General features: G+C 49.4%; 1 protein-coding gene across 1 annotated transcript in view; it reads left to right on the forward strand.

Annotated features, from left to right (window-relative positions):
* The window catches only part of ITPR1 (inositol 1,4,5-trisphosphate receptor type 1), a 161,515-nt gene that overhangs the window by 130,773 nt on the left and 16,876 nt on the right, over positions 1-13,866 (forward strand). Inside the window, exons 52-59 of the mRNA XM_054639984.2 lie at positions 2,464-2,586; positions 5,349-5,524; positions 6,168-6,332; positions 7,528-7,723; positions 8,228-8,329; positions 10,270-10,409; positions 11,822-11,987; positions 12,995-13,155. Coding sequence (XP_054495959.1) covers positions 2,464-2,586; positions 5,349-5,524; positions 6,168-6,332; positions 7,528-7,723; positions 8,228-8,329; positions 10,270-10,409; positions 11,822-11,987; positions 12,995-13,155 — 1,229 coding nt within the window. The remainder of the gene's footprint in view (positions 1-2,463; positions 2,587-5,348; positions 5,525-6,167; positions 6,333-7,527; positions 7,724-8,227; positions 8,330-10,269; positions 10,410-11,821; positions 11,988-12,994; positions 13,156-13,866) is intronic.

Below are 13,866 nucleotides of genomic sequence, written 5' to 3' on the forward strand. Positions count from 1 at the left end.
TGTAAAACAAATATCTTTTTCCATTCATCAGTCAGTAAAATCCTTCCCATTATTTCTTTGATCTCCCAGTACTAGTTTTATCTACCAGCAAACCCACAACTTGTTTGTAAAAACAAATTCAGGATTCAGGGAGGACCCAGCTGAGGAGAGCAGTGCTGGATGCAGGGGGGAGTCAGGCTGGGGAATGCAGCAAGGTTGGACTTGGTGATTGTAAAGGTCTTTTCCAGCCATAAACATTCTGTGGACTTATGGCATCTGTAGGGATGGAGATGTTCAAGAACAAGTTAAAGATGGATTTCTGAGTACTTGTAAAGTAGAATTTATCCTTTTTTGGCAAGTAGACTGGCTGACAGGTTGATAAGTCCCTTCCATCCCTGTGATGCTAAAATGTCTGAACACAGGTGCTTTCAAGCTCTGATTTTCCCTCTGATGTTCCCACTGGCAGCTGGCAAATCCCTCAGAATTATATTTTAATTCACAGAGTGCCACCACGTCTCCCAGTAAATGTTTTAGTTCATTTGCTTAATATTTTTGTTCTTGTTCAGCTGAAGGCCGAATGCTGAGGCTCAGTGGGCAGTGCTGGGAGCAGGGACCCTGTGAAGTGTGAGATAAGGCAGCTCCTTCCTGCTGGACTCAGCCCCTCCATCTGCGAGCACCTCCCCTGCTCCAGCCCCGCTCCAGCTCCAGGGCAAGAGCAGGACTGCTCTGGAACCCCCTCCTGGGGCAGATGTGGGACTGCTTCCAAAGATCTGAGGGCTCTGCAAGAAATCTGGGAGTGTGACATCCTAAACAAATTGCAGTTTCAGCAGCATCCATAGATTCTGTTAGGTTTTGTTGTTTGAGTCACTTTGTCTTCGAGGCTGTCTCCAAGCAAGCTGTGGAGGCATCCATCATTAACAACAGGCCACAAATTAGCCAAGATCCACCTGCAGAAGTGGAGAATATTCCTTTTTTTTTCTTTCCTTTAGGAAACTGGGATCATTTATTCTGTCTCTAATATCCAGGCCTTGCCTGTCCTCTGATTTTTTGCATTTGTGGAGTCGTTTCTCACATTTTCAGTAGTTTGTGTTGGAGCTGTGACCTCTGGCAGTGTTGTGTGTGCTCACATGATGCCAGTTAGAGTCTATTCAACCCTCAAAAAGGCTTCTAAAATAAAGATACTTCTCCCTTCAGCTCATGGTGCTGGCCCACAATCTGAGCACCAGAAGTCTCTTAATTGTTAATTAAGAATGGAAATGAGCTGCCAAAGCCAAGCAGAAGCACTACACAGACAGAGGCAGTGTCCACCACCAAAGGAAGGTTTAAAGTTAAACCTGGACCTTTATAATCCCCCTTATATAATCCCATATAAATTAATTAAATCTGGTTACACATTCTTCCAGTTAGAAGGAAATTGAGAACATTGAGATATTGTGGAATTCTTTACCCCTTTGTTAGCTGGGGGTGTTAGAGGAGGGGATTTTCTGGAGAGAGCTGCTGGCTATGCAAGGCTCAGAACTCTCCTGCATGTTATAAATTATCATTCCCCCCAAAGTCTGCATTTTCAGCTTGTTCCTAAATTTTACTAAGAGCTTTTTCTTTGCTCTCTGATATCTAAACCGGCTGCCTCCTTCCACCAGGGCAAAACTGTCCTTTCCCTTTGGGAGCATTTTTAATGGATTTTTTTCACTACCCCAGATTTCAGGAGGACACAGTTTGCTGTGCAGTAAGCCTGCAGGAGCCAAAATCAGGGGGATTTTGCCTGGATGCAGAGGGAATTACTGCAAGGCAGCTTTGTTGGGTTCATGACCACTTCAGCAAAGGAATCTTTGTGCTTTCTGCCTCTTGGTTCTGGCTGCAGGGATTATTGAAATTAGGAGTCGTTTTGAGAAGTATTTCTGGGTAACATTAAGGATTTAAATGTGCTGTTGGTTGTACATTGAGCTCTGGGCAGATGTGCTGAGTCCTTTGCCCCCCAGGGCAGAGGGAAGGCCAGGGAGCTTCACCCTTTGGTTATTCTGGGGCTATTTTGGGCTGTTCTCAGCAGAAAATGAATCTGCAGGTGGCACTGCCTGGTGCAGGTGAGCTGCTGGCAGCAGCAGAACACAGAGGGATGGGGCTGGAGCTCATTTTCCTCCTCCAAATTGCTCTTGGTGTGACTCTGAGTACAAAGTATATTATTAGGTGAGACCTCAGGTGCTTGATCTCTGCAGTTCCTCAGCTTGTTCTCTTGCTGCTGCTAAACCATGTTGGAAACAGGGATCCTTTGCCTTAAAACGCCATCTAGGAAACTTGAAGGGCACCCAAGATAAAGGATAATAAAAAAAAAATTCAGAATAAGCCATGAATATTATTACTTTTGATGCTGTGCTTTTGGGCAAACTGAAAACAAACTTGTTTTGGTGGTGAAACATTTTTTTTTTATAGAGATCTGTTATTTTTACTAAACCCTCCATTAAAAAGAAATTCTTTTCTCTCTTTCAGCTCAGCCTTTCCTGTACTGGTGTGCTCGGAACATGTCCTTCTGGAGCAGCATTTCCTTTAACCTGGCTGTCCTCATGAACCTGCTCGTGGCATTTTTCTACCCATTCAAGGGAATTCGAGGAGGTACTGATGTTTAACCTAAAAATCCATGTGAACAAATAAGGTGTAGTAAGCCAAATCCTGCTCTCCCCACTCGTGTCTGTGCACTGCTGTGGGGGTAGGAGAACAGAATTTGCCTTTTTGGCAACAGAATTGCCTTGTTTTAAACTCTGCTGTTCTCTTACTCTTTCTTGAGACATTTTTTAAGGAAAATGTAGAGCCATGCTTTTTCCTAGGGGAAAAAAATTACCTGAGACAAACATCCTCCTTTAATTGCTTGACTGTTCTACTTCAGTTTAAAGTCCTGTAATTAAGGATTGAGCTAAAAATAGGTGAAATGTTGAATGTGTTGTTTTCCTTGAGCTTGCAGTTTATCAATGGCATTTTCCACAGAGTTCTCCTGGTGCTCCAGGAGGGCTCTGAGTGCTGGGGGTGGGTGACATTGCCCTGCCTTGCCAGGGGGAGCAGTGCCCAGCAGGAATCTGTGGAGGATGAGGGAGAGGAGCCCATTCCCAGCATTGCCTGCCCCGGGTGTGGGGAGCAGAGCATTCCCACAGGGAGCAGGTGCCACGTTCCTGCCACCACTTCTGGGCTGGCACCGTGGGCTTGCACAGTGCCAGGCCCCTGGTGGCTCTCAGGGCCACTGAGCAGATGCAGCCTCTCCCAGAGCTGCACCCTGGCAGGGCAGGGCTGGGTCCTGCATTGGGAAATCCACAGGGATGTTCCCAGCAGTGCCATGTGCATCACTCACAGGGGGATGGCAATGTCTGCTTAGGAGCTTTTTCCTAAGGGTGTGTAGGGGGTTTGCATCCTGGAAAAGCCTGCCAGAGGGAGATTTTAGACCAAATTCCAGAACAGTTTTGCCTTCTGCCATCAGGACCACCAGGCTGTGGCTGCAGCTGCTGCTCCTCAGTGTCACACCCAGGGTGGGGACAAACCCAGGTCCTGGCTGGAAGGTCCTAAGAAGCCCAAAGAGCAACTGAATCTCTGTCTCTAGTTGCAAAGATCCCAAGTTAAAAGCTCTGAATTTATGGCTGCCAGGAAAGCTGCTGGTTAAATGAGTTCTCTGAGATTACAAACTGCAAGGCTGTGGGGGGATTGTTTGGCATTCTGAAGGTGCCCTACCCTACATATTTGAAATTCTTTATTTATCAGGTAACATTTTGATAAAACCTCTTCCTCTCCTAGTTAGAATCCAAAAAGTAAAATAAATAAATACATGTGTATCTTATATTTAGCTTAAAAAAAAAAAGACTCTTCCAAACAGACTGTTTGGGGGAAGTTGTCAGTGTCTTGAATTGCTCAGACACGGTGAACTGAGCAGCTGATGAGCATCTGACAGTAGCAGAAGCTGTAAAACTTCTGACTTGAGGAGCAGAAACAAAACTGGATGCCTGGAATTTGGTGCTGGAATGGTGAGAATTCCAGAGACAGGCAGAAGTCCCTGCTGGCTGCATGGGAGTGGCTGTGCAGGGAGTCCCTGTGCTGCAGCAAGGCTCTGGGCTCAGGGGGGGTGCAGCAGTCGAGCAGTGACCTCCCTTAGCCCTGTGTTCCAGGACAAGGATGCTGCTCCCAGCCTCTGTCCCTGGGAGGAGAGGGGAGCCTGGGCCCTGCTCTGCCCTGAGGTGGCACAGCTGGGTCCCAGCAGGTCCTGGCACTGCCCTCCTCGTGCTGCTGGGCAGCCTGGAGCTCCGGGCTGGGCTCTGGGTGTTCCAGGGAGCCTCCGAGAGCCTCACTCACTCCAGGTGTTCTTCAGGCCTGCTGGGAGCTGCTGCAACTCCTGAAAGCAAATGAATTCCCAATAAATCTTATTCAGATTTTAGATAAGTCGTTCCTAAATAAGCTGCTGCACATTTCCTCTGTTCCTCCCCATGCTGGTGCTTGTTCCCACCCAGTGACTCCATTCCCAGCTCTGCACCTCGTGCTGTGTGACAGCTCCAGGAGCCCAAACTCCCCCCAGGCAGCCAAAACAGCTGTTCAACTTTACGCTTATTAACTTTTAATTTCCATCCATCCTCTGCTGTCTTTATTAATCTGCAGTGATTTGGAACAAGATTAAATGGCTGCTCGTGGTAGTCAGATGAGAGTAATATTTCCTAAGCTGCCTGAATTTGGGAGCAGGGGGAAAAAGCCCTGGGTGAGGATCTTGCCGGTCAGACACCAGTTCTGTGAGGATGTGCTTGCAGAAGGGCTGCAGAGTGCTGTGAAATTTGGGGGATCTTGCTTTTTTGTCTGTTGAGGAACCAGTTGATTGAAGGCAAAAATTTTTTAAGTCACTTTGAGGAAGAGGTGTCTGGCATTCTGCATAGGCCTGGGTAAATGGTGTTTTGGGTTGGATCTTTTTTATGGCTCTTTCAGGGAAGTGTATTTTTAGCTACACAGGCTCAGTGTTGTGTAAGCAGCCAGTCTCAGGGGACAGTCTAAATAGACCCAGAAATAGCAAAAGATGCCAAAAGTGGGTGTGAGGGTCTGACCAAAAGCACATCAGGGGGAGTGTCAGGGAGTGTCCTCACCTGCCCAGGCACTGCCTCTGCACAGCAAAAGGGGCTGCAAAGGGCCCTCAGCACTCAGGTGTGAGCACCACAATGAAGATCCCGTAGCACTTATCACCTGCACAATGATTTAGTAACGCGTTTGTAATTAAAGCTGCTGCAGGCTCTGGGCTCAGGTGCTGCTGTGCCACCAGGGCTGCCTGAACGGGTGGGTGATGCCCAGCCAGGCAGGACCCGTGGCAGTGCTCTGCTGGGTTTGGCTGGGCAGCAATGGTGTGTTCTGCCTCTGCCCAGGCACGCTGGAGCCCCACCTGTCTGGGCTGCTGTGGACAGCCATGCTCATCTCCCTGGCCATCGTCATCGCCCTGCCCAAGCCGCACGGCATCCGCGCCCTGATCGCCTCCACCATCCTGCGCCTCATCTTCTCCGTGGGGCTGCAGCCCACCCTCTTCCTGCTGGGAGCCTTCAATGTAAGCACCCGGGGGCTTCTCTGACCTCCTCTGCCCCTGATGTAAGGGTTCCTTACCCCTGTGTGAAAATGCGGAGCAGAAATAGCCTGGGACGTGCTGGTGGGACTGCTCGGAGGAGTAATTCCCTCTTTGGGCTGCTCCTCACACGAGGGTCTGAGTCGTTCATTTAATCCTGGTTCCCCAGGAACCTGCAGACAGATTCTGCAGACAGAGCTCAGTGCAGGAACAGCTCCAGTTTCAGACAAGCATGGAGAGGAGTCTGTGACCTAAAGCATGAGGTTATTCACCCAAAGTGTCTCAGAATTTATGGGGTTGAGTGAGGCTCATGAAATGATGCACTGTGAGTCTGATGGGGGGGAGCTGGGAAGGGGCTCAGCCTGGAGCAAAGGAGGCTCAGGGGGCCCTTGTGGCTCTGCACAGCTCCTGACAGGAGGGCACAGCCGGGGGGATCGGGCTCTGCTCCAGGGAACAGGGACAGGAGCAGAGGGAATGGCTCAGGGTGGGCACAGCAGGAATTTGCCCATGGAAAGGTGGTCAGGCATTGGAAAGGATTGCCCAGAAAAGTGCCTAGTTACCTTCAGCTTGAAAAAACAGTTCTGTTTTCCATGATATTGTAACTAATTTATGATTGATCTTCCCTTAGGTTTGTAATAAAATCATTTTCCTGATGAGTTTTGTGGGTAACTGCGGAACCTTCACGCGAGGGTACAAGGCCATGATCATGGACGTGGAGTTCCTCTATCACCTGCTGTACCTGCTCATCTGTGCCCTGGGGCTCTTCGTGCACGAGTTCTTTTACAGCCTCTTGGTGGGTGTTGGCTTGGCCCTCAGAACATCATCTGCTCTGTTTGTGAACTCCCATCTTGGGCATATCCAGGAAAATTTCTGCTTTTCTGCTGGGAAACTGTTGCACAGACACTGGGAAGAGCCACAGACTGGAGGTTTTCTTTAGGAGAATTTATTGAGGGAGACAGCAGGACTCCTGCCACATCCTTTCTGCTGATGTGTGACTTCTTGCACACAGGGAGAGGACATGGGGGGGTGGATTTAAACCAAAAAGGAGAGGTCTAGATGAGATATGAGGGAGAAATTCTTCCCTGGCAGGGTGGGCAGCCCTGGCACAGGTGCCCAGAGCAGCTGTGGCTGCCCCTGCATCCCTGGCAGTGCCCAAGGCCAGGCTGGAGCTTGGAGCAGCCTGGGACAGTGGAGGTGTCCCTGCCATGGGGCAGAATGAGATGGGCTGAGATGCTTTGCTGTGTTATTATCAATAACTGTAGCACAGTGTCTGTGCTTTCTGAGCAGCTGGATGGCTCTGGAGTGTCTCCATGGCTCCAGCCCTCACAGATGGACACGGTTCCTGGCACACATTCCCTCTGTCTGGGGTGGGATTCACCTTGCACAGCGCAGTGCTTCTAGAATAACACTGAAGGGGGGGATCTAGTGGTGCTGGAGAAGATGTGTCAGTGTTGAAGCAAAGCTGAATCCCATTCAGAACAGGCTATTTTTGTGGCTTTGGTTGGTGTTTGCCACATCCTCTGGTACCTGAGCTGGTTATTTGCTGTGTTCATGGAGTTTAACAAATACCTGTCCTGTGATCCATCAGGATCACAGCCACAACCTGTCTGGGCTCTGCTGTGGGTTATCCCAGACCCATTGAAAAATGAAGGAAACATCAGCAGAGAAATCCAAACACAGATTTTTGGGGGAAAATATTGCTTACTTAATGAAATGCTCAATAAATTAAGATTTAAAGAAAACAGCAAATTGCAACGTGCAGTGAGCTGTTTGGAGGCTGTGAGGGGGTAGATAATACTATGAAATGAAAGGCAGGCAGCAGTCTGTGCTGGCAGCTTGCTGTGTGTGTAGCACCGGGGCAGGAGCACCTGCCCGCAGCATGGGCTGCTGCAGGGGAGGGCACAGCTGCCTCAGCCGCTGCTGCTGGGCCAGGGCACGGTGGCAGCAGTGCTGCTGGTGCCCCACGTGCTGCTCTTGGCTGTCCCCAGCTCTTTGACCTGGTGTACCGGGAGGAGACGCTGCTCAACGTCATCAAGAGCGTGACGCGCAACGGGCGCTCCATCATCCTGACGGCCGTGCTCGCCCTCATCCTGGTCTACCTGTTCTCCATCGTGGGCTACCTCTTCTTCAAGGATGACTTCATCCTGGAAGTGGACAAGCTGCCCAACGAGACCCTGCTGCCAGGTCAGTGCCGGCAGCTCCTTCCCCCGGGTTGTGTTGGTTCTTGTTCCCCAGGGCGTGGACAGGACAAGGGGAATGGGTTCCAGCTGTGCCAGGGGTGCCCAGGTGGGACAGCAGCAGGAATTTCTCCGTGGAAAGGGTGGTCAGGCCTTGGAAAGGGCTGCCCAGGGAGGTTTGGAGTGTCCATCCCTGGAGGTGCCCAAGGAAGGGCTGGATGTGGCACTCAGTGCTCTGGGCTGGGGCATCAGCCACTAAATGGAGAATCTTGGAGGTCTTTTCCAACCTCAGTGAATCTGGGATTCTGTGAAATAAAAGAGGTTTTGCGGTTGAATTTAAAACCATGGCGTGTGTAAATCAGGATGTAACTGTGCCCTTCTAAACTCTAGGGTAAGGTACTGCTCTAAATGCCTTGTAATTGCACACTGAGTGTGATGGGGAGCCCCAACACCTGAGGAGTCACCTTGCAAGGTTTGGAGCATCCTTTGATGCAGCATTTTGTGGTTTCAGATCGCACAGAGCCCGGTGAGACCATGACTGGAGAGTTCCTCTACTCAGATGTGTGCAAGGCAGGGAGCAGTGAAAACTGCTCCTCCATCATCCCCTCAGACCGTGAGTACCTCTCTGGGGTTGCTAACTCACACCCTGAGTTTGCACTCTTCTTTTACTTAATCACCTTCAATTAAAATGGCTTCTTTAGAAAATCCTATGCAATAAATTTGAGAACAAAGCTATCACGAGATTAACTTGAGATAGGATTAATTGAGGCCAGCAGCATAAATAACATCTTTTACATGAAGTGACTAAAGCAGAGAAACTTACAACTAAACCAGACTTCATAAAACACTGCCATACTCTTTAATTTTCTGCATCAATTGCAGAAGGAAGAGATGCAGTTTGCCTCTTTGCAAAGTTTATTATTTTAAAACATGAGGCTATTAAATGTGATCTCAGAGGATAATGCCCTGTGAAATATGGTTCATTGGCAGCATTGTTTCTGTCTCAAACTAAGGAAACTCTTTTAATATCATGGCAGGAAGTGCTTGATGGATTAAGTAGACAAGGATAGGTTTGGGGGCTTTGGGAGATCAAGAAAGTGAGATATTACCTGGGTATTGAAATATTTCAGTTTTATTCCTAGAAAATGCAATTTCCATGTGGGAGATTTACGGTGCTGGCTGGGAGGGGCAGACAGAACATCCCAGTTTCTCTGGGAAGGGCAGCTCTTGCATGGCCACCAAAGGTCAGCGATGGCCACCAGCCCCTGCTCACAGGAGGAGAGGCTCTGCTTGGCTCAGGGGTCCTCTCTGAGACAGTAAAATTCAGCCTTGCTGCAGGAAAAGCTGCTTCTCTCAGCTCCTTCTCGCTGGCTGCAGGAAGGAAAGCTCAGGGATGTTTGTGTATGACAAATAATCAGCATAGTGCCAGGGTCCTGTGTGCTCAGGGATGTTCCTGCTGCCCCATATTTGGCCTCTGCTCTCGGGTTTTGGTTATTTTAGGGTTGCACAGGGACTGGGGCCCCTGCAGGGCTGGCTGTGGGAAGGTGGGATCTGCTCAGGAGCGTTTCTGTGAGCTGTTTAATGGGTACAGGGGAGTGTGTGAGGTTAGGGAGTGGATTTTAGCAGCTCTGCAAGTGAAGCAGTGAAGTTGGAGCCTCGAGCTGAGCGAAGAGAAGGTCAGAAGAGGTGTGCTGCTTTTCTGGCAGAGTGCTGTTTCCACAAGCAGGGATCTTTTAGCCATTTGAAAGCTCCGAGTGGAAGTTGCCATTTTGAGTGCAGCCCAAAGGCTGTGCAATCTGTCAGGCACCAGGGGAGAGTGGAAGAGGCAACACTTTGTCCTCTGAGCTGTCAAAAAGCTCGGGTTCTGTATAAACAGGCATCTGCTGAGCTGAGCTGTGCATGAGAGCAGGGATGGAGAGAGATTTCACCGAGTCACAGGCAGCAGTTCAGGCACAAAGGAAAACTGGTGGTGGGGAGAGGAGGGCAGGGAGGAGATCTGCTCCCAGGGGGCTCTGGAGAGGGTCCAGGGAAGGCCATGGGATGGGGAGGGGTCTGGAGCATCTCCCCTATGGGCAGAGACTGTTTAGGGCCTGTTTAGTCCAGGCAAGACTGAGAGGGGATCCCATCAATCCTTACAATATCCCCAGGGGGTGTCAGACCCTTCCCAGTGGTTCCCAGTGACAGGACAAGGAGCAGTGGCCATAAACCAAAACAGGTTCTGCCTCAGCACGAGGAAGAGCTTCTCTCCATGGAGGGGGCAGAGCCTGGAGCAGCTGCCCAGGGAATTGTGGAGTTTCCCTTTCTGGAGACATCCCAGCCCCACCTGGCTGTGTTCTGTGTCACTGCTCCAGGTGACCCTGCTGGGCAGGGGCTGGATGAGTGAGGTGCCCCCAACCCACACTGCTCTGTGATTATTTGGGGAATGAACCTACAGGGATTTGCAGCACAGGCTGGCAGTGTGAGGGGGGAGAGAGCATACCCAGCAAAGAATGGAGAGGAGGATTTAGAGCTAATCTTGGCTGTGAAACGTGTCTTTGCTTGCTGTGTTCCCAGAGCTGCTCACTGAGGAGCTGGAGGAAGAGAACAAGGAGCATACGTGCGAGACGCTGCTGATGTGCATTGTTACTGTTCTGAGTCACGGGCTCAGGAGCGGGGGTGGAGTAGGTGATGTGCTCAGGAAACCTTCCAAAGAGGTAAATTACCAGGGCTGGGGGTGGAGGAGTGCTACTGAGCAGGGCTGGCATCTGCTCTGCTGGGAGAGCGTGTGTGCACTGCTCTGAACACACAGAGGGACATCCCTGGGGGAACATCCCTGGGGGACATCCCTGGGGCACATCCCTGGGGATACATCCCTGGGGATACATCCCTGGGGGCACACCAAGCACCAGCCACACCTCCCAGGCTTTCATCACTTCTGGCATGTCCAGAGTGGGCCCAGAGAGCAGCAGTGGGAGCTGAAGGAAGGAGATGAGCACAGATCAGTGAGGGAGGAGCCTGAGGTGCTCAGGGAATGCTGAGGTGGCTGCTGGATGCCAGGGGCACCAGCTTTGGTGGGAGCATCCCTAGGGAGAGGCAGTGTGTCAATGGGAGGGGGGAGAGGACAGGGACCAGGCTGGGCTGGTGGGAGTGTGGGGGAGGAAGGATGATGTGGTTTGGAGCTGTCATCAGAGTGAGGGCCAGGCTAAGCAGCAGGAATTTTCCATAACACCCCTCTGGCTCCCCCTCTGACTGCTGTTTAAGATTTTTTGTCCATCATTTAGGAAGAAATTCTTCCCTGGCAGGGTGGGCAGGCCCTGGCACAGGTGCCCAGAGCAGCTGTGGCTGCCCCTGCATCCCTGGCAGTGCCCAAGGCCAGGCTGGACACTGGGGCTGGAGCACCTGGGACAGTGGGAGGTGTCCCTGGGTGGGATTTAAGGTCCCTTCCCACCCATTCTGCCATTCTGTGCTGGTTCTGTGATCTGAGGCTCAGGCTGTCACTCCCAAAGCCACACTGGGGGCAGTGCTTTTTTGTTTTACCTGACATTTCAAAGTTTTTTTCTAAAACTTAGCCTTCAAAGTTACTTAATTCTTAATAATAAATTTGATACTTGACTGGCAGGATCATTGTGAAAATGGGGGTTGGATATTTTGGATATTCAGGCCTGCAGTAAATGTGGAATGTGCACTGAAAAGTCCAGCTTACACAGCTATTAAATGCAATTAATGATATTAAATTCCAGTTAAAAACTTGATGGTCCACACTGATCCTCTGTTGATACACTGCAGATTAATATAAGTATATAATTTGGAAGGGCTTCAGGGAGGGGTGAGAACAAATTTCAGTGTGTGACAGAAGAGTTTTTTCTCTTGTGAAAGTGAGAGAAGTCCAAAGTCTTGGACACAGGAAGAACAGCTCTGCAGAGATCCCACACTGGCAGCTGATCAATTTGGCTTTTCTTTCAGTGATTTTTGCTTTTTAGTTTCATTTAATGTTTTGAGTTGTGAGTTCCCCTTGGAGAGCATCAGCAGGGGAGAACCTCAGGCAAAGGAGTGTGGGGCAGGGTTGTATTAAGGGTGAGATGTGTACCTAATTGGGCTGTTAATAATTCCAAAATGTGTCTTGCAGGAGCCTCTCTTTGCTGCTAGAGTGATCTATGATCTGTTGTTCTTCTTCATGGTCATCATCATTGTCCTGAACCTGATTTTTGGGGTGATCATTGACACCTTTGCTGATTTAAGGAGTGAAAAACAGAAGAAAGAAGAAATTTTAAAAACAACTTGCTTTATTTGTGGTAAGTGTGGAGACACACTTAACAAGAAGGGGTTACTCTGGGTGAGCCAGGGAGAGCTGCAGGCTCAGAGGAAAAAGCCTTGAATTGCTGGCTGTTCCTCCTTGCATTCCTCAGCCAGTTCATGTTCTGGGTACCACGTGCACTGCAGCTTGGCAGCAGGAGCAGATGGGGAATGCTCAGGATGCCATTTTTCCTCAAGACTTCAGCTCTTGCTTCCCCTCTGCCTCGAAGAACAGTTTCCTATGGGAACAGGAGGGATTTTTATGAGCAGTCATTTTTTCCAAGCGTGCCTGTGGAAGCTTTTCCCACCAGGAGGTTGGGAGTGGAGGTGCTGTGGTTGACTGACATGGTCCTGCCATGTTGCATAACACACAGCCTGACGGGGTAACCTTTGGAAATTTGCTGCAAAGCAAACGTTGCTTTTGCTATCAGTTTGCCCAAAAATAGGAGATGTGTTATGAAATCCAACTAACTGCTTGCTACAGGGTTGTTGCCTTTTTTAACCAATTTTTTCTGTTATGTATAATAAATATAAGCAGTACTTGTTACACTTTACTCTCTTCCTTCTCTTCCTCTTTCTTCTCTTTCTTGTCTGACCTTTTTTCCTCTCCTTTCTCTTCTTTCTCTTCTTCTTCTTTCTCTTCTTCTTCTTTCTCTTCTTCTTCTTTCTCTTCTTCTTCTTTCTCCTCCTTTCTCCCCTTCCTTCTCCCCTTCCTTCTCCCCTTCCTTCTCCCCTTCCTTCTCCCCTTCCTTCTCCCCTTCCTTCTCCCCTTCCTTCTCCCCTTCCTTCTCCCCTTCCTTCTCCCCTTCCTTCTCCCCTTCCTTCTCCCCTTCCTTCTCTCCCTGGCTGTTTGTCACATTTTATCCTGCTATTCAGTGTCCATTCCAGAGTGATTGTGACTTGCAGAAGTGCAGCAGACTTTAGAAATCAGTTTTGTCCTAGAGCTGATTTTCCTGCTCCCCAGCTGGCAAACACTCAGGGTTCTTCTCCCTGTGTCCTCTCACAGGTTTGGAGAGAGATAAGTTTGACAACAAGACAGTGACCTTTGAAGAGCACATTAAGGAAGAGCACAACATGTGGCACTATTTGTGCTTTATTGTCTTAGTGAAAGTCAAAGATTCCACAGAATACACAGGACCTGAGAGTTATGTGGCAGAAATGATCAAGGTGAGTTTGGAGTTTTGCTTTTTTTTTCCCTAGATGAGACCAATACAGTGGAATATTTGGTACAATGCTCTGTATTGTATTTAATTTATTTTGTAAATGTACCTGTGACTTCCCAGCCTCCAGAGCCCTCTCTGTGTGTGCTGGAGTAGGTGACAGTGAGTGGTGACAGCCAGGTACTCCCCATGGCTTGGATCAGGGGAAGAGAAGCTGTTCTGCCTTAAATTCACATTTAGGGGGAGTATTTTCAAGCTGGTGGAAGTGTCTGAAGCACAACCAACAGGTTATAACCTGTCCTGGTATAAATATCTCCAACTGACTTGTAGGATTTGTTGTCATATGATTTGAGCTTATTATTGTGAAAATCTACAATTAATGTCTACTCAATTGGAAGGGCTTTTAATGAGAGAATTAAAAGCCTCATCTCTGCCAAGCTGCAGGTTCAGAGCTCCTGGAATTACATCCAAAGCCCAGGCACTAATATGTGTCTTCTGGCCAGGGAGCAAAAGCTGTTTGATTTCTAGAATTTCAGGGTGATTTCCTCAGAGCAGAGCACTTTGCTGCCCCCCTCCCTGCACATCTGCTGGGAGGTTCCATCTCCCTGGGGTGGCTCTGCCAATCCCCCCGAGCCCTCTCCAAGGTCAAACGTGTTATTCTGGGGTCACCAGAGTGTCCGTCCTACTTCTGGAGTCCTCCCTCAGTAATGAGGGCTTA

Source organism: Agelaius phoeniceus, chromosome 11 (genome assembly GCF_051311805.1).
Source record: "Agelaius phoeniceus isolate bAgePho1 chromosome 11, bAgePho1.hap1, whole genome shotgun sequence".
NCBI lineage: Eukaryota > Metazoa > Chordata > Aves > Passeriformes > Icteridae > Agelaius > Agelaius phoeniceus.